The sequence below is a fragment of the Oncorhynchus mykiss genome, chromosome 11 (genome assembly GCF_057628025.1).
Source record: "Oncorhynchus mykiss isolate SJ-2025 chromosome 11, ASM5762802v1, whole genome shotgun sequence".
Lineage (NCBI taxonomy): Eukaryota > Metazoa > Chordata > Actinopteri > Salmoniformes > Salmonidae > Oncorhynchus > Oncorhynchus mykiss.
In genome coordinates, this window is record NC_143032.1 from 59,097,442 (window position 1) to 59,120,951 (window position 23,510).

The 23,510-nt window shown below is 40.8% G+C and overlaps 1 protein-coding gene across 9 annotated transcripts; it reads right to left on the reverse strand.

Annotated features, from left to right (window-relative positions):
• Positions 1-7,457: 7,457 nt before the first annotated feature.
• LOC110536041 (drebrin-like protein B) lies at positions 7,458-22,491 on the reverse strand. Of its 9 annotated transcripts, none has more exons than XM_021621546.3 (15): positions 22,228-22,491; positions 19,156-19,211; positions 15,782-15,894; positions 15,602-15,676; positions 14,020-14,166; positions 13,416-13,493; positions 12,420-12,571; positions 12,253-12,307; positions 11,566-11,640; positions 11,079-11,214; positions 10,638-10,754; positions 10,121-10,237; positions 9,846-9,925; positions 9,567-9,648; positions 7,458-8,906 (listed from the first exon to the last, which is right to left on the reverse strand). In XM_021621546.3, the coding sequence occupies exons 1-15, from the start codon at positions 22,308-22,310 to the stop codon at positions 8,770-8,772; spliced, it is 1,503 nt and encodes a 500-aa protein (XP_021477221.2). In that variant the 5' UTR covers positions 22,311-22,491; the 3' UTR covers positions 7,458-8,769. The 9 variants fall into 9 exon arrangements, with proteins under 9 accessions (XP_021477221.2, XP_090046781.1, XP_036791771.2 ...); XM_090190655.1 differs by having other exon boundaries at positions 14,020-14,190; positions 22,228-22,484; XM_036935876.2 differs by lacking the exon at positions 22,228-22,491 and adding an exon at positions 21,085-21,295.
• Between the last annotated feature and the right edge of the window lie 1,019 nt (positions 22,492-23,510).

Consider the following 23,510-nt stretch of genomic DNA (forward strand, 5'->3'; position numbering starts at 1 on the left):
AGATTGATTACCTGAGGCAATATTTTATGTGTTTTACTAGACTAGTCTACACAGATGAAAAAACAAAAACAGATGATATATTTGATCATTGTAGTCAAATCATTAAAAATCCAGACAGAAAATATTTACACAAGAAGCAATCTAATATCACACAGTCAAACTCTCAGTCATTTAGTAAGTTCACCATTCTGCGATTCTCACTGTTAATAAACATCGCACGGCATTTCAACACAACGGCTCTTTATGTCATCATTTGATCTGATCAGTCAAAGCCCCCAAAAATTCTAAAGTAATCTAGTATCATTTCATTTCAATCCACATGTTGACCTAATAGCAATACAAACATTTTGTCTAGATAGTCATTGAAATGAGCTAAGATTAGGCCTACATATAACACAACTGTCTCTACCACACTGAAATGTGCATTTAACCCATGGGAATGGTTTGCTGAATCATAATTTATCTATGCATAAAATTAGGAGGTATTCCATAAAAAACCTAGCAAATCAAATACAGCTGTCAATATTGGTGCAGGATACTATTTATCCAGCTTTGCTCTAGAGACGTTTCAAATCTCAGTGAAATGCATAGGCCGTAGTCTTCCACTTGTTGAAGATAGAGTATGACATTTGGATATATGTTTAACCTTTAAATGTCAAAATAACAAACCTATCAGTTGGCTGGCCGGATCTCAAAGGGAGTTTTTTGAGACAAAACACATGTTTCACTGCTGTTTGAAATAAGGATGGGTGTAAAATAATTACCTTGATTCAACCCGCTACATTAATTCTTCCATTTTATATACTAATGACTTGGGCAGGTGCTGAGCGCTCTCACAGAACTTAGCTTTTGTCACATCAAATAGTTAAGTAATATGTAATAACTGTATTTCGATTGTTACTGGTTCGTGCAATTGTGATATTGATGTCAGTTGATTAAATATTTAATTTGACTCACAATTTACTTTTATTAAGCTGATGAAAACATGGACATTTTTCATACACAAAATACATTGTGTACAAATCATTAGGAACACATGACATGGACTGACCAGGTGAATCCAGGTGAAGGTTTTGATCCCTTACTGATGTCACTGGTTAAATCCACTTAAAATCAGTGTAGATTAAGGGGAGCAGACAGGTTAAAGAAGGATTTTTAAGCCTTGACAATTGACACATGGTTTTTGTATGTGTGCCATTCAGAAAGGTGAATGGCAAGACAATGTATTTAAGTGCCTTTGAACAGGGTATGGTAGTAGGTGACATGCTCACCGGCATGAGTGTTTCATGCCCCAACAAATTGAGGTTGTTCTGAGGGCAAAAGGGGGTGCAACTCAATATTAAGAAGGTGTTCTTAATGTTTTGTACAGAGTGTATATACAGTTGAAGTCGGAAGTTTGCATACACTTAGGTTGGATTCATTAAAACTTGTCTTTCAACCAATCCACTAATTTCTTGTTAACAAACTATAGTTTTGGCAAGTCGGTTAGGACATCTACTTTGTGCATGACACAAGTAATTTTTCCAACAATCGTTTACAGACAGATTACTTTATTTATAATTCACTGTATCACAATTCCAGTGGGTCAGAAGTGTACATACACTAAGTTGACTGTGCCTTTAAACAGCTTGGAAAATTCCAGAAAATTATTTCATGGCTTTAGAAGCTTCTGATAAGTTAAGTTACATAATTTGAGTCAATTGGAGGTGTACCTCTGGATGTATTTCAAGGCCTACCTTCAAACTCATTGCCTCTTTGCTTCACATCATGGGAAAATCTAAAGAAATCAAGGCCTCAGAAAAAAAATGTAAATCTCCACAAGTCTGGATCATCCTTGGGAGCAATTTCCAAACGCCTGAAGGTACCACATTCATCTGTACAAACAATAGTATACAAGTATTAACACCATGGGACCACGCAGCTGTCATACCGCTCAGGAAAGAGACACATTCTGTCTCCTAGAAATGAATGTGCTTTGGTGCGAAAAGTACAAATCAATCCCAGAACAACAGCAAAGGATCTTGTGAAGATGCTGGAGGAAACAGGTACAAAAGTATCTATATCCACAGTAAAACGAGTCCTATATCGACATAACCTGAAAGGCAGCTCAGCAAGGAAGAAGCCACTGCTCCAAAACCGCAGTAAAAAAGCCAGACTACGGTTTGCAACTGCACATGGGGACAAGATCGTACTTTTTGGAGAAAAGTCCTCTGGTCTGATGAAACAAAAATATAACTGTTTGGCCATAATGACCATGGTTTTGTTTGGAGGAAAAGGGGAGGCTTGCCAGCCGAAGAACACCATCCCAACCGTGAAGCACTGGGGTGGCAGCATCATGTTGTGGGGGTGCTTTGCTGCAGGAGCGACTGGTGCACTTCAGAAAATATATGACATCATGAGGGAAAAAATGATGTGGATAAATTGAAGCAACATCTCAAGACATCAGTCAGGAAGTTCAAGCTTGGTCGCAAATGGGTCTTCCAAATGGACAATGACTTCCAAAGTTGTGGCAAAATGACTTAATAAGGACAACAACGTCAAGGCATTGGAGTGGCCATCACAAAGCCCTGACCGCAATCCTATAGAAAATGTGTGGGCAGAACTGAAAAAGCGTGTACAAGCAAGGAAGCCTACAAACCTGACTCAGTCACACCAGCTCTGTCAGGAGGAATGGGCCAAAATTCACACAACTTATTGTGGGAAGCTTGTGGAAGGCTACCCGAAATGTTTGACCCAAGTTAAACAATTTAAAGGCAATGCTACCAAATACTAATTGAGTGTATGTAAACTTCTGACCCACTGGGAATGTGATGAAAGAACTAAAAGCTGAAATAAATCCTTCTCTCTACTATTATTCTGATTGAAGACAGGGAATTTTTACTAGGATTAAATGTCAGGAATTGTGAAAAACTTTAAATGTAAAAAAAAAAAAAAAAAAAAAGTTTAAATGTATTTGGCTAAGGTGTATGTAAACTTCCGACTTCAACTGTACATACATGATAGCATTCAAATAGATACAACTCAAATAGATACAATGCATTGGGAAAGTATTCATACCCCTTGACTTTTTCCACATTTTGTTAAGTCACAGCCTAATTCTAAAATTGATTAAATCTTTTTTCCCTCATCCATCTACACATAATACCCCATAATGACAAAGAAAAAACAGGTTTTTAGAATTTTTTGCAAAGGTATAAAAATATATATTTTTTAAATATCACATTTACATAATAATTCAGACCCTTTAGTCAGTACTTTGTTGAAGCACATTTGGCAGAGATAACAGCCTCGAGTCTTCTTGGGCATGACACTACAAGCTTGGCACACCTGTATTTGGGGAGTTTCAATGGACCAATTCCGGGCTCTGGCTGGGCCACTCAAGGACATTCAGTGACTTATCCTGAAGCCACTCCTTGCGTTGTCTTGGCTGTGTGCTAAGGGTCATTGTCCTGTTGGAAGGTGAACCTTCGCCCCAGTCTGAGGTCATGAGTGCTCTGGAGCAGGTTTTCATCAAGGATCTCTCTGTACTTTGCTCTGTTCATCTTTCCCACGATCTTGACTAGTCTCCCCACAGTATGATGCTGCCACCACCATGCTTCACCGTAGGGATGGTGCAAGGTTTCCTCCAGACGTGACGCTTGGCATTCAGGCCAAAGAGTTCCATCTTGGTTACATCAGACCAGAGAATTTTGTTTCTAATGGGCTGAGAGTCCTTTAGGTGCCTTTTGGCAAACTCCAAGCGGGCTGTCATGTGCCTTTTAATGAGGAGTGGCTTCCATCTGGCCACTCTACCATAAAGGCCTGATTGATGAAGTGCTGCAGAGATGGTTGTCCTTCTGGAAGGTTCTCCCATCTCCAAAGAGGAACACTGGAGCTCTGTCAGAGTGGTTCTTGGTCACCTCCCTGACCAAGGCCCTTCTCCCCCGATTTCTGTTTGGCCAGGCAGCCAGCTCTAGGAAGAGTCTTGGTGGTTCTAAACTTCTTCCATTTAAGAATGATGGCGGCCATTGTGTTCTTGGGGACCTTCAATGCTGCAGACATTTTTTGGTACCCTTCCTCAGATCTGTGCCCTGACACAATCCTGTCTCGGATCTCTACAGACAATTTCTTCGACCTCATGGTTTGGTTTTTGCTCTGACATGCACTGTCAACTGAGGGACCTTATATAGACAGGTGTGTGCCTTTCCAAATCCTGTCCAATCAATTTAATTTACCACAGGTGGACTGCAATTAAGTTAGGATGCACTTGAGCTCTTTCTCGAGTCTTATAGCAGAGAGTCTAAATACTTACTGTCAGGTCTATAAATATTTGGACATTGACCAAGTTATTATTATTTTAGCTGTCTACAACATCATATACCAAAGCATATTGGAGTTGAATGAATATGAGCTGAAAGTGCAGACTTTGAGCTTTAATTTGAGGGTATTTACATCCAAATCGGGTGGACAACGTAGCAATTACAACACTTTTTATATGTGGTCCCCCCCTTTTTAAGGGACCAAAAGTAAATTGACATTTGGCTGCTTAGCTGTTCCATGGCCAGGTGTGTGTTATTCCCTCATTAGTTCATTTAAAAGTAAGCAGATAAAAGGTCTAGAGTTGATATCAAGTGTGGCATTCCGAATCTGTTGCTGTTAACCCTCAATATGAAGTCCAAAGAGCTGTCACTGCCAGTGATGCAAGCCATCATTAGGCTGAAAAATCTAAACAAACAAATCAGAGAGATAGCAAAAACATTAGGTGTGGCCAAATCAACTATTTGGTACATTCTTAAAAAGAAAGAACACACTGGTGAACTCAGGAACACAAAAAGGCCCGGGAGACCATGGAAAACAACTGTGGTGGATGACAGAATAACTCTTTCACTGGTGAATAAAAACCCCTTACCAACAGTGTTGTCCAGATCAAGAATACCCTCCAGGAGGTAGGCGTATCTGTGTCAAAGTCAACAATCAAGAGACTTCACCAGAGTAAATACAGACGGTTTACCACTAGATGTAAACCATGGTAAGCCTCAAAAAGAGGAATACCAGATTTTTTTGCCAAAAAACATCTAAAAAGCCTGTACAGTTCTGGAACAACATCCTATGGACAGGTGAGACAAAGATCAACTTGTATCAGAATGACGGGAAGAGAAGAGTATGGAGAAGGGAAGGAACTGCTCATGATCCGAAGCATACCACCTCATCTGTGAAGCATGGCGGAGGTAGTGTTATGGCGTGGGCATGTATGGCTGCCAATAGAACTGGTTCCCTTGTATTTATTGATGGGGACTATTGACAAAAGCAGCAGGATGAATTCTGAAGTGTTTAGTGTTATATTATCTGCTCAGATTCAGCCAAATGCTTCAAAACTCATTGGATGGCCCTTCACAGTGCAATACCCAATACTTTTTTGAGGCAAAGAAGTGGAATGTTCTGCAATGGCCAAGTCATTCACCTGACCTGAATCCAATTGAGCATACATTTCACTTGCTGATGGCAAAACTGAAAGCAAAACACCCCAAGAACAAGCAGGTACTGAAGATAGCTGCAGTAAAGGCCTGGCAGAACATCACCGGAGAAGAATCCCAGCATCTAGTGATGTCTATTTTGATTTTTGATTGGTTTAATTTGGATCTCTTTTTGTCCCCATTTGGACTAATCTTCCAAAAGTCCTTAAACATTAAAATACCATTTATAATACGAACACATTTTCACATATAACACACTATTTATTACAAACATACATAACATACTAACACAATGACCCAATAAATACTCAATCTAAAAAATATTGATTCTTCACCTACTATAGTCCCACAACATTTCTATGAATTATATTTAAGTTGTTTTAAAATAATGTTAAATATATATTTTGAAAGGTTTCTGGTTTGCTCAGTTAATTTATTCCATTTCTTTATTGCTCTAAAACGAAATGTTATTTTGCCTATTTCTCTTTTCTGTCTGGGTTACGCATAGATGGTGGACAGTCTATTCCTTGTATTTACGGAATGTCTGTCTCTTACCAACTGAATACCACTGTGAATAGAACTTGGCCGTTTTATATTATGTATATTATGAAATAAAATAAGCATGTTTTTTTCAATTATCCTGTCGATTGATGACCAACCAAGAACACTGCGCATGACTGCAACAGAAGAACCATATCTCCACCTTAAAACAATCCTTGGGTTCCAAGTCTATGGGTTCTAGACTTTAGGCAGTCCTTGACTGCAAAAGATTTACAACCAAATATTAAAACTCACAATTTAATTTATGATTGTTAGTTTGTCCAATTACTTTTGAGCCCCTACAATTGGCAGGCTATGTATAAAAATGGTTGTAATTCCTACACGGTTCATACAATCATTTTGACAAAACTCAATTAAAGACAAAACTTCAATTAAAGATGAAAGTCTACACTTAAAGCACAACTTGATTGTTTCCTTTCAAATCCATTGTGGTGGTGTACAAAGCTAAAATGATGCAAATTGTGTCACTATCCAAATACCTTATTTACATAGTCTTACATTTGTAAAAATGTCATAAAAAAATATGTTATTCGCTTTGTCATTATAGGGTATTGTGTGTAGATTGATGAGCAAAAAAATTTGTTTAATCCATTTTAGAATAAGGCTGTAACATAACGTGGAAAAAGTCAAGGGGTCTGAATACTTTCTGAATGCACTGTACATGTAAATCTTAGAGACATAATGCATGCCACATGACATATTCATGTTAATACCAAGTTAAACTGAGCGTTTACAGTGAGAAATTCAATGTAAAAGATCCCATGACATTTATCTCAGCCTTTCAGTGAAGAGGGTCAGTAGACTGTTAACAGAAACAGTTGAGAATTTGTTTTGCCATTCCTATCAGAACAGTCTCTGGGTTTGACTCACAGAACGGTCTCTAGGTTTGGAACCCATCATCAAATGGCCTTTCTAGTTACACTTTGTATTCTACCGTTAGAAAACAAATATAGGCCTATACTTTCAGTTCTTCATTTTTCGTGTGACTTTAGGTTTCTTGTAAGTTTCAGCCATTTTCAGTAACATGATGAACTAATACTTTTAGAAAGTGCACTTTGTGAGGCTTTAAGGCATGTCTTTTCAGATGAGGGAAAAAAAGTGAGATCTTATCTTAAACGATGGGAAAAAAAACGTTAACTTAAAACTGGCCGTTCATGTGAAACTGAAACTGAGGTAATAACAAAAATCCCCAGCCGTTACCTTTATGTTCTCATTCCAGGAAACTGCTTATATATATATAGAAATATCACAGCTAAGGTTTATTATGTATGAGACTAAAAGTGATACTCCTAACTGTAGCAACAGTATCAAACAGCTCCTTGAATGTCCCCAATGCTTTCACTCCATTCTATTCTATCAGCTAGCTACTACTGCCCTCCCATGTTTAAATCAACTTACTGCCGCCACAACCAACATTTTACAAAAGATGCCGTAAGACTTGTACACATTTTACTTGAACTCTTTTATTATGACGAAAGTATTTGCATTACAATATACTCTTGAAAAACAAGGACAATGGATACATCATGCACCTTGAAATTACAGTGACCCTTTTTAATCATTTTTTTAAATCTTTATTTAAAGTGACAATGTCCCACAAACTTTTTATTGCAATGATTTCATTATAAGTTAAAAAAGCAGGGAAGTTGCATAACAGTTATGAAGTTTCCACACAGATTAGAATGAGAGAAAGCACTTTCCAGAGGACAGCATCATCACCCCACTACTTTACCCTCATTTGGCACTCTCACGTGATAACAGCATCTGATCATTGCTCTCTTAAGCCTGCTAAATTAAGCCATTCACATACCTGTATTTTGATGAAAGCTGGACTGTGAAAGACAGGTTAAGCAGAGACAAATTGTACCCAAGACACAGATAATGACAAGACGATTCAACAACACGACAGGAAAGATCACTCATTCCTTGTTTCGTGTAACTGGTCCCTGAAACAGTCAGTCATTAAAATTCTCTAGGGGCAAAAGAGGGCGGAGGGAGGGTATGGGGACAAGTTCTGTAGCATAATCATTACATATTTAAAAATAATAATACTTTTGAACAAGGATATGATGGTGTCATTTTCACCCCCATCTTTTCTTGAATTCAGCCACACAGGAGAGCACAGCAAATATAGAACATTTTGGTTTTCTAATATTCAACTGCAATACCAAACTATGGTTTGAAATTCACGCAGGATTATTTAAGCAAACTCACATAAAATGTCAGTCTGAGGAAAAGGCAAGAAAATATTTATTTGGTACCGTTATGTGAGCTATGAAATGTTATTATCCTGAACATGACATGAGTGAATGATACAAATAAACAAAAAAGTACACCTGGAACAAAACTGGCTTCACTTTTTAAGATATGTGATGTACAAGTGCTATTAATGTTCACAATGGAATCTTGAATTGAAACATTTTAAAAAAGGCTGACAATTTACTGCATCACAGAAGGTACGAGATTCAGTTTGGGATTTCATCAAAACCTAAACAATGCCACCTAAGTTCTCACAACATAAATGACATTTCTCTCATCAACAGGGATAGATTTGAGCACCCCCTGGTCACTGTTCATACATTGGTCCATAATGTGAAGGATACAGTTCAGCAATAGACTCTGAAAAGTTCACTGTTGAGTTACTTCTGACATGCTGTGTTCTGGAACTAGCAGTTTTCCTACTGCCGAATTCTTCTGGGGGGGGGTTCTCTTCTGCCTCCTATATGCTGATCTAGTGAGCGGGCAAGGTATGAACTTAGACCAGCTCCACGTAATTGGCTGGGAACATTCCAAAATGACCGTCTGGGCCATAGCCCCGCCACCAGCCCTCGTCAATCATCTCGATGCCATTGAGGATGTCATCAGGATCGAAGGAAATCTCTGTCTCATCAGCTGTGGAATGAAAAGAGCAATACCTTAGATCACCATGTCCATTCGGATATCTGTTACTGTATTATTGTAAGGTGTCTATTCCGTCGCCAATGTTTCCCTGATTTCGTGAACCCCACTTAAAAAAACAGGAAGTATGTAGAAAGGATAATGGACCTATATATTATTTTATAAGACAATATTTGTGAACTCACCAAAATAAAAACGAGAGAATCATAAATTCCCAAAATGTCATGCCATGTGGCTCCCATTGATGTTGTTATGTTTGAATCACCCAGATAGCATAAAAACAAGGCATAAGACATTGCAAAGTGTAGAATTTCAGGAAATTCGTTTTGAAACTGCAGTTTCTCTCAGCCCCATGGCAAAATGTGTAGAATTTCTGGAAATTAGCTTTAAAATAGAAACATTGTCAATGGGGCCAAGAAGAGTGCCTCTAAAACCATGCCGCCGTCCCCCCCCCCACAAATTTGCCACGGTTGTTGAAAAAAATGCTAGGGTAATAACCACTGCTCACTGACTGCCAGTTTCCATCTAGCAGTTTCACCCACATTCTCCATGTGGGAAATACATCACGGTTACACATTGTTCACACAGAGAACCAGTTCAGTGGGCAGAGTGTCTACTGTAAATTGTCAGTAGGCCGTGACTAACAATGCTTACCAGCTTGGTAGTCATATAGAGCCCTGGCACAGACGCCTCGGTCGGTCTTCTTTGCAGCCACCTCATTCATGTTCTCTTCCACCTGAGCGAACAACAAGGGGTGCTATACCTCTGAGAATGCTCTTCACATTTAAGTCCAAGCGCACATTTTTACCAAAGTCCTCTGGACTTAAATGGTATTTCAATAATGATTGTGATAAGGGATATTCTGATAAAAAAGTATACTATTGCTGTTTACAAATAATGAATCTCACTGCTCATGTGCTGACAAATATTTACCTCTGGGGGCTCCTCATAGAGGTTGTTTTGGGCTGGCTCTGTGGCATGGTTGTGCTCAGTGGGAGCTGCCGTTGCCTTTACTGAAACAGAAAAAGTACATTGTCTTTATCCGAAAAGGAATACCTTTCTACCAACAGGTGGCAGCAGCAACACCAGGGATCCAGAGTACAAAGTAATTATGAAGTGTCCAGAGAAAGGGTCATGATGAAACACAGATGAGAGATGAATCCGACTGTTGTGTGTTCAGACTGAGGTGTGTGGGGAGCAGGGCCCACCTTCATCTTGCCACTGATCCTCAGGGGTTGCATCCTGCTCATCGAAGCACTCAGATTGGGATGGCTCACCCACACTGGGAGTGGATTCATCCACAATGGGCTCATCCACACTGGGTTCTTATTATGACACACAAATTATATACGAGCACAGATACACACAGTGTACAATCATACTAAAGCATGCACTCAAATATTCAGACACTGAATAATTATAAAACCATCTGTCAAGTCTCATGGAAAACAACAAGACACTGAATGAGATTGATGATGTACAGTGATCTAATGATGGACATGGCCTATGAGCCATGAGGGTGATATTTCAATTGAACAACAAGAGATGAAAGGGAGTAGCATCAGGTCAATCATTTAGATTGATGGATTTAAAGCGAGTAGCATCAGGTAGGTATTTGACCAAAACACAAACATAGCAATTGTATGTCACTCAGTCACCTACGTGTGAAGTATGTGTGTGTGGGGAAAGGGTCAGTTTGTGTCAGCAGTATGAGTGAACTCAGACCTGCAGCAGGGACAGGAGAGGCGGAGCCTGTGGGCAGAGGGGAGGCTTGGCGCAGGGGCAAGCGGGACGGCTCGGGCTCGCATGGTTGCTTAGAGAGAAAAGGGCTGTTCAAACGCCCTGAGAAACACACACCAGAGCAGACAGACAGTTTGGCCGGGAAGGTTACCCAGCAGAGCAGAGACAACACAAAGCAGATGTGGACTAGAGACAAGATGTGATATGAGACAATGAGTTAAAGTTGATGAAGGCAGAGTAATGCGACAAGATTCGCCTCCTGCATGTTTCAACATGGCCCAGACAATCCCCTGATCTCGCTGCAAGACCACATCCCCACCTGACAGAGCTAGAAAGCCCAGCTAGGAAACACTCATGGAAAAAAACATTTTAAGAACTACACTATGTATATAAACAGCAAACAGTTGTATTGAATTGGTGGCATACCTGGCTGGGGGCTGGCAGGGGTGTGGGCAGCAGCAGGGGTGTCGGTGTCTGCAGTGCTGGGGGCCATGCCCTTCTCTCTCTGCTTGAACATCTCTCTGGGGTTCATAGAGCGCTGAGAGATCAGGGAGGCCGCCTCCTGAAACACATCATGTGGTCAGACAGACACACTGGGTATTGTATAGCCATAGCAACATTCCAGATGTGTTCTTTATTAAAAGGGAACAATACCATCTACTGTATGCATAAAGGTGTTCTGAATGATGTTCAAAGATGAGAAGTCATGACCACAGTAAATGGTAGTAGAGCAGAAAGAATGTACAAACAGGAAAATGAAGGTGAGTGAAGCTATGGGGAGTTCAGATTCAAGCAAGGAGCAGATTTGGTTGTGTCAATGGAAAGGGAAGCAGGAAACAGAGGGTTCTGAGTCACAGGGTATAGGGAACCTTTAAACAATTATTAAACCTACAGGGGGCCACAGTTAACTCACATTGGCTTTCTCTACAGATTCACCACGCTTCATTCCTTTCTTCTGAGCTGCCTGGAAGTCCTTCTCCTGCTCCTCCTGATAATGATACACCACACATAATTCAACACTACCCACGAGGCTACGCCTACCGGTTCTGTATAGTTTGTTCTTGTGTTATACTTACGTCCTAAATGTGTGCCTTCACATTTAAAAACAGATCATTTAGGTGGGGTGCAGACCTGAGTTCAAATATCTCAATTACTTTTATATACATTTCAAAGAAAGTGTTCAGATATTTTTTTGGGGAAAAAAACTAATAGTTGAATATTTGAATGCATTTGGAAATACACTTGGAAAGTATTGACATGTATTTTAAAATATACTGACTCAAATACACTCCCATGCTTTTAACCCAGGTATTTAAATAGTATTTGAAGATGCATTTAAATAGTAGGCTATTTATAGGAAATTATTTGAAAATAATTCCAATAGAAGTAATTGAGTAAGTCTACATTATTTGAAAATATGTAGGCCTATTTAAATAACAAATACACATGTATTTGAACCCAGTTCTGGCAGGGTGCATGTTGCATAAACAGATCTGCTGCCCCCTACATGAAGATGAAACAGCAGTTAAACATAGCTGATTTGATTTGGATTCTCCTCAGTCAGCCGGCCTGTCCTGCTGTGAGTCAGCAGACAACTCACCCATTGTTGTTTTTCATTGTCTCTGCTCTCAGCTTCCTGCTGTTGCTGGTACTTCCTGTTAAACAAATGGGAAAATGCAGACTTAATGGAAACCTGGCTGTCTTAATAAGGTCAACCCGATAAGATAACCACCTCCAGCTAAGTTTACTAACCACCATTTTACTCACTTCTGCTGGTCAATCGTAGAGGCCCTCTCCTTGTCTCTCTTCTCTCTGAGAGTTGCCTCCTTGGCCTCTCGATCCTTCCGATCTTTCTCCAGCTTGTGTAGCTCTTCATCTGCCTTGCTGCGTTCCTCCCGCTGCCGCTTCTCCTCATCTTTCTGAGACACACAGAACACGAGACCAGGTTAGGGTATTCACTGTCATAAAGGACTATATAATCAGAACAAGCTGAGCAACACAAGCAAATCTAACCAGTATTTACATTGAAATGTACATTTTTGTAATTCAGCAGACGCTCTTATCCAGAGCGACTCACAAATAGTTAATTCATCTTAAGATAACTAGGTGAGACAACATCACAATCGTATCAAGTACATTTTCCCTCATTAGCAAAGTCAGTGCAAGTAGAAAAAGCACGTGAGAGTTATTTAAGATACTCTTCAGGAGGTAGGTTTTCAAATGTTTTCAGAAGATGGGCAGGGACTCCACTGTCCTTATTTTAGGGGGAAGCTTGTTCCACCATTGGGATGCCAGGACAGAGAAGAGTTTTGACTGGCTGAGTGGGAGCTGCCCTGTAGGGGTGGGAGGGCCAAGAGACCAGAGGTGGCGTGCTCGGTTTGGGATATAGAGTTTGAGCATAGCTTGAAGGTAAGGAGGGACTTCACATTGCTGCTATGTAGGCAAGTACCAGGGTCTGGAAGATGAAGCAAGCGTCGACTGGACACCAGTGGCGTGTGTGGAGGACAATGCGACAAGGAGAACTAAGGAAGGTTGATGGCACAAGCGGGGAGCCCAGCCAACAGAGAGTTAGTTGCAGTATTCTACATGGGATATGACAAGTGCCTGGATTAGGACCTGCGCCATTCCTGTGTGAGGTAGGGTCATACTCTACGGATGTTGTAGAGCATTAACCTGCTGGAGCCACACCAAGGTTCTTTGCACTCTGGGAGGGGGATACCGTGGAGTCCCTGTAGTGGCAGTAAGGTGTTGGGACTGACTCACCTCTGCCTGCGCCCAGAAGTTGTCTTTATTGGTCCGTTTGATTTCAGACATGGCGTTGGTCTTCTGATACACAGAGCCCTGTCACAACAAAATAAAAGCGTTAAACACAACAAAAAACTAATTGGCACTCCTAGACAGCAACCCCCCACCTAGATCCAGTACTGACACAGCATGTCAGTTAATTATGCAGAGTTAACAGGCTTTAAACAGCCTGTCCTGGCCTGGCCTCTCTGGCTCCAGCCCTGGCCAACAATCATGAGCTCAACTAAGCCCCTGGATTCTACTGCACATGAGTCATTGTAAACAACCTGCTCTGCACATCACAACATCCAACATGTTGAAAACAAACCCACACTGAAAATCTCTCATCCGCAGCCTTGTGCAATGAATCTTACCAAAAATGTCCACAGGCAGACAAGTTATTAACCGAAACAAATTAGTTATGAGAGTATATCTGACCACAAAGCAACTTGCCTAACAGTGCAACCTGCCTGTACAAAACATCTCTACAGACACTTAACATCTGATGAAACAAACTCAATGCATAACTAAAATGTTCTGATTTTAATTTCCAAAAGGATAAGATTAATTATTTGGTACGTACCACAGGTCCTTGAGGACCAGCGTCTCGGAACTTGTTGGACTCTTTGTGGAAGCTGTAGTTGGCCCCTGAGGCCTTGGCCACCTTTTGCATAATAGCCTCAGGTTCCACATCCTCCTCTGAACGGGCGTTTATTGTGACATGGGCTCCCTGGAGTTACAGCAGACATTTTAGCTACAAACAACATGCGTCACACATTAGACAGATAAGGCCATGAAAGAGCTGTCCATAAGAGGGATATTTGATATCTGACAGCCACCACCCATAGGATTTGTTGACATGCAGTTAGCAAGGTGACTTTCATGATAACAACTGATAACAGACCACTTCAAGAGCTGATTCAGAAACCACAAAAAATAATTTACCATAAGTAGTATCCAACTTCTGCTGAACTCTTAAACACTCAAAAGCTATTACTGGCACTAACAGGGGTGTCTACTCAGTCATTCCTTCTTAATTTCATGTCCTGTTGAGGTTAGTATTGCAAGTGTACACATAAATACACTATATATGCACAAATGTATGTTGACACCCCTTCAAATTAGTGGATTAGACTATTTCAGCCACACCCATTGCTGACAGGTGTACAGCCATGAATACTGCAAATGTTTGACAATGGAGTTGAATGGCTTTACTGAAGAGCTCAGGCTTTCTACGTGGCACCGTCAAAGGATGCCACCTTTCCAACTAGTCAGTTCGTCAAATTTCTGCCCTGCTAGAGCTGACCCACTCAACTGTAAGTGCTGTTGTGAAGTGGAAACATCTAGGAGCAACAATGGTTCATCCACAAGGTGGTAGGCCACACAAGCTCTGTCCTCGGTGGAAACACTCACTACAGAGTTCCAAACTGCCTCTGGGAGCAATGTCAGCAAAATAACTGTTCGTTGGGAGCTTCATGAAATGAGTTTCCAAGGCCGAGCAGCCGCACACAAGCCTAAGATCACCATGCGCAATGCCAAGCGTCGGCTAGAGTGGTGTAAAGCTTGCCGCCATTGGACTCTGGAGCAGTGGAAATGCATTCTCTGGAGTGATGAATCATGCTTCACCATCTGGCAGTTCCGATTGAACACCTTTGGGATGAATTGGAACACCTACTGCGAGCTAGGCCCAATCGTCCAACATCAGTAACCAGCCTCACTAATGCTCGTGGTTGAATGGAAGCAAGTTCCCTCAGCAATGTTCCAACATCTAGTGGAAATCCTTCCGAGAAGAGTGGAGGCTGATATAGCATGAAAGGGGAGACCAACTCCATCAATGTCCATGATTTGGGAATGAGATGTTCAATGAGCAGGTGTCCACATACTACAGAATTACACTACATGACCAAAAGTAGTTGATTTTGATCATTAACTAAACATAAGCAGTCTGTATGGAGAAAATGCCTAGACCAGGGGTACTCAACTATTAGCCTATGAGGTCCGGAGCCTGCTGGTTCGGTTCTACCTGATAATGAATTGCACACACCACACCTGGTGTCCCAGGTCTAAATCAGTCCCTAATTTGAAGGGAATAATTTAAAAAATGCATTGGAACTGGCTTCGAGGTCCAGAGTTAGAGTGGTCTAAACCATGCCAAATTATATTACCTTGAGAAAATTAGCTATGGAGCTGACATGATTGGCACATAGTCCTTTCCTGGCGTCTTTCACACCTTCTCCAGTCTGAAACACAAATACTCATAGGATTCATTCAACTTGACAACATGATTTACAAAATACAGAGGAGTGCCACCTTTGGAAGAAAAGGGAGTGTAGTGCAGCACTCACCCAGTTGATCAGGACGTATTTGCACAGGCCAGAGTTTGGGTCCTCGACACGACAGAAAGCGTACATTATTTTACCGCTGCTAAGTTCCTCCACCAGTTCCTCCAGTCCACCATCTGAAAACACCAGTATCAGGAATATTGTAGAATTTATGTTCTATGCAAAGTCCGTCATGTACATGACTGTCTATAGCCTACCTTATGTACACAATATATGGCAAATGACTCCCTTTTTCAACATGCTCTATTTTTGACAGTGTGTGTTGTAAGTAGGGTTGCAGATTTTGGGGAATATTCAGAGGTGGAAACTTTCCATGGGAATTAATACCATTTAAATGTATATGTTTTTTTTGCATTGGATATATTTACCATATGGCAACAGAAACAAACATTTGACCTTATCATAAGTAGACATAATTGCAAATGATTAAATCCTTCCAATAGGGGGAAAAAAAATGTTACAATTTGAACTTTTAATTAAATGAGTTGACTATTCACATGGGATGATTTCACTGAACAACAAAAGAAAGGGAATATTGAATGATCAGTCACATCTCCCAAAAACATTTTCAACATACACTACCATTCAAAGGTTTGGGGGCACTTAGAAATTCAAGTTTTTTAAAGAAAAGCACATTTGTTGTCCATTAAAATAACACAATTAATCAGAAATACAGTATAGACATTGTTAATGTATTGTATTGTAGCTGGAAACTGCTGATTTTTATTGGAATATCGACATAGGCCCATTATCAGCAACCATCACTCCTGTGTTCCAATGGCACGTTGTGTTAGCTAATCCAAGTTGATCATTTTAAAAAGGCTAATTAATCATTAGAAAACCCTTTTGCAATTATGTTAGCAAAGCTGAAAACTGTTGTTCTGATTAAAGAAGCAATAAAACGGTCCTTCTTAAGACTAGTTGAGTATCTGGAGCATCAGCATTTATGGGTTCGATTACAAGCTCAAAATGGCCAGAAACAAAGACCTTTCTTCTGAAACTCATCAGTCTATTCTTGTTCTGAGAAATGAAGGCTATTCCATGCAAGAAATTACCAACAAACTGAAGACCTTGTACAACGCTGTGTAGTACTCCCTTCACAGAACAGCACTAACTGGCTCCAAACAGAATGGAAAGAGTGGGAGGCCCCGGTGCACAACTGAGCAAGAGAACAAGTACATTAGTGTCTAGTTTGAGAAACAGACATATCAAGTCCTCAACTGGCAGCTTCATGCAATTAAGTGACACCATAGGCCTTGTTGATCTCTGCACAAGACAGGATGCTCTTGCCAGCATACTTGGGGTCCAACATGTACGCGGCGGCGTGTATGGGCTTCAGGCAGAAGTCTTCACGTTTTTTGATGCATTTCAGAACTGCAGTTTCCTCTGCTTGGAGCAACAGTGAAGTGGGCAGGGCAGTACAGATTTCTTCTCTTACATCTGCAAGCAGAGTCTGAACATCAGACAGGATGGCATTGTCTCCCTCAATCTGTGCAATGGCTACTGCTATAGGTTTCAGGAGTTTCAGGCTGCTTACCACTCTCTCCCAAAATACATCATCCAGGAGGATTCTCTTGATGGGGCTGTCCATATCGGCAGACTATGATATGACCATTTCTTGGAGAGACACCTTCCCCTCCAGGACTGTCAAACATGACACCACCACCCTAATGGGTGTTGCTGGGCAGCTTTAATGTGGTGCTCTTATTCTTCTCACTTTGCTTGGTGAGGTAGATTGCTGCTATAACTTGATGACCCTTCACATACCTAACCATTTCCTTGGCTCTCTTGTAGAGTGTATCCATTGTTTTCAGTACCATGATGTCCTAGAGGAGCAGATTCAAATGGGTGTGATGTGAGGGTAGGACTCCTCCACTTTAGACCAAGCAGCCTTCATGTTCGCAGCATTGTCTGTCACCAGTGGAAATACCTTCTGTGGTCCAAGGTTATTGATAACTGCCTTCAGCTCATCTGCAATGTAGAGACCAGTGTGTCTATTGTCCCTTGTGTCTGTGCACTTGTAGAATACTGGTTAGGTCTGGAGATGATGTAGTTAATTATTCCTTGTCCATGAACATTTGACCACCCACCAGAGATGATTGCAATACAGTCTGCTTTCTCTATGATTTGCTTGACCTGCACTTAAACTCTGTTGAACTCTGCATCCAGAAAATGAGTAGATAACGTATGTCTGGTTGGAGGGGTGTAAGGGCAAAGAACATTCAGAACTCTCTTCCAATACACCATGCCTGTGAGCATCAGAGGTGAACCAGTTGCATACACGGCTCAAGCAAGACATTCATCAGCATTTCTGACTACGTTCCTCCATTGAGTGAAAAAAAACCTTCTGATTCTAGGAGAACCATGAGCTGTTGCTATCGATAAAGTTTCTGATTCATCCTTTTCACCTCGAATAGAAGTAGAGGGACTTTTGTCAGAGGTCGCTTGTTGTGAGAACTGAGGGAATTTGATGCACTTGGCCAGATGATTCAGCATCTTTCTTGCATTCTTCACATACGAGTTGGCACAGTTTTTGCAAATGTACACAGCTTTTCCTTCTACATTAGCTGTAGTGAAATGTCTCCACATCAGATGGTGCCGCAGCATTTTCCTGTTAAGATTATGAAAAGAATGAGTAATAATGAGCAGAGGGTTGCAATTCCATTGAATTGTGGATAGTTTAACCAAAATATGCCACAAGACCTAGAATTTACTTGTGTATCCCACAAAAAAAAAGGTTCACTGTTGTCATAAGCTAACTTTTTTTGATGAATTTTTGCAAAATTCCAGGCCGGAATTTTACTGCAGTTTCCAACCCTTTGCAACCATAGTTGTAAGTATCTTGATTAATCCCCCTGCCCCCCAAAAAGGCTAATACACCAGCGGAAGCCTTTTTGTATACCACGTCAATTAATTATCAGATCTATGCAGAAACAGAGTGCTCATTTTCTTTATATTCCTGTAGTCACCTGTTGAAGTGTCCTGGGGCAAGGATTCTTTTGGGGATTTTCATGTACCTCAGTCAAGCACCTGATTTTCTTATTTTTCAATCTTGGCTAAAGCGCGATTGGGTACACTTTCTACTTAATGATAGCTACTTTGAGGACATTTTTTGCCAACTTAATATGACTGACATGTGGTCATCTCACCTTGCTACCTTAAAATGAATGCACTAACTCTAAACTAAGTCGCTCTGGATAAGAGCGTCTGCTAAATGACTAAAATGTAAATGTTTTCCCCTACTACATTACACATGCTTGGTTATCTTTCTTTTCACATATGCAAATAGTTATCTTCTGAAAGAAAACTGTCTGGGAGACTTACCCAAACAATACAAATGTGTCACTACTGCAAAAGATTCTGTCTACCACACTCACCTCCCTTCTCTGCCAATCGTATATCATTAGTGTTCCCCTCGTAGGTGAACAAGGCCCTGCAGAGAAGAACGCCAGGTTACAGGATCACACAACCATTGCAAAATTGTAGATTGGTAGCCTAATAAGCAGTTTAAATAGACTGTCAGCATCAGTATTCACAACCAAACTTAGCAAGCTATTGCAGAATAGCATCCTGAAGCAACCTGGCTAAGTGATGTGCCTTACTCAAAACATGACACTTGATTGAACTGCATAACTTCGGCTCGTAACCATTAAAGCTGCAATATGTAACTTTTTGGGTGACCCACCAAATTCACATTGAAAAGTGAGAGATCTATCATCCTCATTGAAAGCAAGTCAAAGAAGCGGTAGATCTGTTCCATTTCATGATAGCCAAATTGGTAGTTACAGTCTTGTCCCATCGCGGCAACTCCCGTACGGAGGCGAAGGTCGAGAGCCATACATCCTCTGAAACACAACCCTGCCAAGCCGCACTGCTTCTTGACACTGATCTCTTAACCTGGAAGCCAGCCGCACCAATTTGTTAGAGGAAACACCATACAACTGGCAACCAAAATCAGCGCGCATGTGCCAGGCCCTCCACAGGAGTTGCTAGAGCACAATGGGACAAGTAAATCCCAGCCAGCCAAACCCTCCCCTAACCCGGGTGATGCGGGGCCAATTGTGCACTGCCTCATTGGTCTCCCGGTCTCGACACAGCCCGGGATCAAACCGGGTCTTTAAAAGATGCCTCAAGCACCACAATGCAGTGCCTTAGACTCCAGAGTGGTGCAGTGGTCTATGTGAGCCAATTCTATGCTTCCCGTTTCACTTTTGCATCTTTTACTTTCGGTTTTGTACATCAGCTTCAAAGAGCTGAAAATACTATATTTTCGGTTTAGATTGTACACTATACTTGCTTGTATTGTCACATATACTGAAATTAGGCAAACTATTAGAATTTGAACAAACAGGAAATGGCGGAGCGATTTCAGCTTAATGCAACTTAGTGTGTAAAATGTAGAGCTTTTGTAGAGCTATGTATACCAAACAAAAATATGTAAAGTGTTGGTCCCATGTTTCATGAGCTGAAATATCCCAGAAATGTTCCATACTCACAAAATGCTTATGGCTTTAAAAGTTGTGCACAATTTTCTTTACATCCCTGTTAGTGAGCATTTCTCCTTTGCCAAGATAATCCATCTACCTAACAGGTGTAGCATATCAAGAAGCTGATTAAATAGCATGATCATTACAAGTGCACTTTATGCTGGGGACAATAAAATATCACTTTAAAAAAATGTGCAGTTGTATCACAATACCACAGATGCCTAAAGCTGAGGGAGCGTGCAATTGGCATACTGACTGCAGGAATGTCCACCAGAGCTGTTGCCAGAGAATTTAATGTTAATTTCTCTACCATTAGTCACCTCCAACGTAATTTTAGAGAATTTGGCGTACATCCAACCGGCCTCACAACATGTAACCACACCAGCTCAGGACCTCCACATTCAGCTTCGTCACCTGTGGCATCATCTGAGACCAACCATTCGGACGGACAGCTGATGAAACTGTGGGTTTGCACAACCAAATTATTTCTGCACAAACCGTCAAAGGGAAGCTCATCTGTGTGCTCGTCGTCCTCACCAGGGTCTTGACCTGACTGAAGTGTCATAACCGACTTCAGTGGACAAATGCTCACCTTCGACAGCCACTGACAAGCTGGAGAAGTGTGCTCTTTACAGATGAATCTCGGTTTCAACTGTACCGGGCAGATGGCAGACCGTATGGTGACGTGGGAAGCGGTTTGCTGATGTCAATGTTGTGAACAGAGTGCCCCATGGTGGCGTTATAGTATGGGCAAGCATAAGCTATGGACAATGAACACAATTGCATTTTAATTCGATGGAAACTTAAATGCATAGATACCATGAGATCCTGAAGCCCATTGTCGTGCCAGTCATCCTCTCATGTTTCAGCATGTTAATGCACAGCCCTGTACACAATTCCTGGAAGCTGAAAATGTCCCCATTGTTTCATAGTCTGCATACTCACTAGACACGTCAACCATTGAGCATGTTTGGCATGCTCTGCATCGACGTGTACAACAGCATGTTCAAGTTCCAGCCAATTTCAGCAACTTCGCACAGCCATTGAAGAGGAGTGGAACAACATTCCACAATCAACAGCCTTATCAACTCTATGCAAAGGAGATGTGTCACACCTGGTTCTGATCCATGCCCCTACATTTTTTTTAAAGGTATCTGTGACTAACAGGCATGTGAAATTCCTAGCTTAGGGCCGAATTAGTTCATTTCAATTATTTTTGAACTGAGACTCAGTAAAATCTTTGAAATTGTTGCATGTTGCGTTTATTTTTGTTCGGTGTAATGATATGGTGAGAAATGTCTAAAAACACTTATGAGAGCTTCCTCTTTTAGTTAGTCAAGTCTGGTCCCTATGCCATGGTTGAGCTAAATAACTTTAAATTCAGCAACAGGATGTGTGCGAAGACTAAAACCCTCTGGGTTTGATAAACCGTCTTGACAACTAAAGCAGGTTAATTAAGGTAATCTAAACACCTACACCAACAGGTTTTATTTGAAGTGACACAGAAAATTTACTTGATGCTCCAGAAACGTATTTTCTCTAGTACAAATTCTGACTAACTAGCTACTGTAGCTAGCTAACATTAGCCAAATGAGTTAGCTGCATACAAGTTTAGGCATTGCAATGTGAATGAATCCAATAAAATAAAACGAAAACAGGTAACTCAAACAGTCATGTTATATAGCACCATCATTAACTAGTTAGCTAACGTTAGATAGCTACTTAACAAGCTAAGGAAATTGCCAGACTACAAGGTCATCAGATTTACCTCGACGAAACATGGCAATAATCATACTGCTTCGTTGTAACACAATTCATTTTCATTGCACAACTAGCGAGCTAGTTAACTGATATGATAGCTAAGTACGGGGGGAAATAAATGTTAGCTAGGGAGCTAGCTACTTAAACATAGCGGATGCAACATGTTATGGCGAGGCAATTAAAGCTAGCTACCGTCCTTACCAGTTGGTGTTGGATTTCTCATCTACAACCTCTTTGTAAGCATTTGTCAGGGAAATTCCGTTTTTACTTAAGTTCACTGCCATCTTTCGTTCGCTCAAACACTTGTGCAAGCTGTAAAACGCCCGTCCTAGCTACTTTATGGAGGAAGTAGAATCGATTCACTTCAGAATGAGCACACAGGAAACTCGTCTCAAAACATGAACAGAACCAGAGATATCTATGACAGAACATTCCACCATAATCCACTCTGACTAGGCGCCCTCTGATGGAACATTGACGTGAAACTGGTCATGTTTACAGTACTCTTTCTGTACCATTTATGCAAGTAATGTATATACTGTTTTTCTTTTCCATACACTGACTAGGCTACATGCAACCACAATTTGTGTCTTAAAGTAGACTTTGTTAACTTTTCTGCTTGTAAAATAAACTTTACATGTTGAGTTCTCTGGGGCAGCTACAGTTAGCAGGATGTAGAGTGGGGCCAAGCGTTCTAGATAAGCGTATTATTGTTTATGTTCCAAAAAAAGGTTTTACAGACCCAAAGTAGAAACATCCCTAATCTCTGATATTAGTAACAAAGTTGATCTAACCCTGATAACACAGACTGTTAGACCAGACATGGAAAACTACACAGACAATGGAATATATATATTAGAATATATATATATAGTTGAAATATGAAGTTTGCAAACACTTAGGTTGGAGTCATTAAAACTCGATTTTCAACCACTCCACAAAAGTCTTGTTAACAAACTATCGTTTTGGCAAGTCGGTTAGAACATCTACTTTGTGCATGACACAAGTAATTTTTCCAACAATTGTTTACAGACAGATTATTTCACTTATTCACTGCATCACAATTCCAGTGGGTCAGAAGTTTACATACACTCAATTGACTGTTCCTTTAAACAGCTTGGAAAAATTCAGAAAATGATGTCATGGCTTTAGAAGCTTCTAATAGGCTAATTGACAAAAGTATCCATATCCACAGTAAAATGAGTCCTATATTGACATAACCTGAAAGGCTGCTCAGCAAGGAAGAAGCCACTGCTCCAAAACCGCCATTAAAAAAAGCCAGACAATGGTTTGCAACTGCACATGGGGACAAAAAAAAATGTCCTCTGGTCTGATGACACAAAAATAGAACTGTTTGACCATAATGACCATTGTTTTGTTTGGAGAAAAAAGAAGGATGCTTGCAAGCCGAGGAACACCATCCCAACCGTGAAGCACGGGGGTGGCAGCATCATGTTGTGGGGGTGCGTTGTTGGAGGAGGGAC

Coding starts and splice junctions, on each gene's coding strand:
- LOC110536041 (XM_021621546.3), bottom strand. CDS start 22,310: ATGGCAGTGAACTTAAGTAAAAACGGAATTTCCCTGACAAATGCTTAC. Junction 14,167..15,601: donor CCATAGCTAATTTTCTCAAG/GTAATATAATTT, acceptor CTGTAACTCCAG/GGAGCCCATGTCACAATAAA. Junction 12,572..13,415: donor ACTTCTGGGCGCAGGCAGAG/GTGAGTCAGTCC, acceptor TGTGTGTCTCAG/AAAGATGAGGAGAAGCGGCA.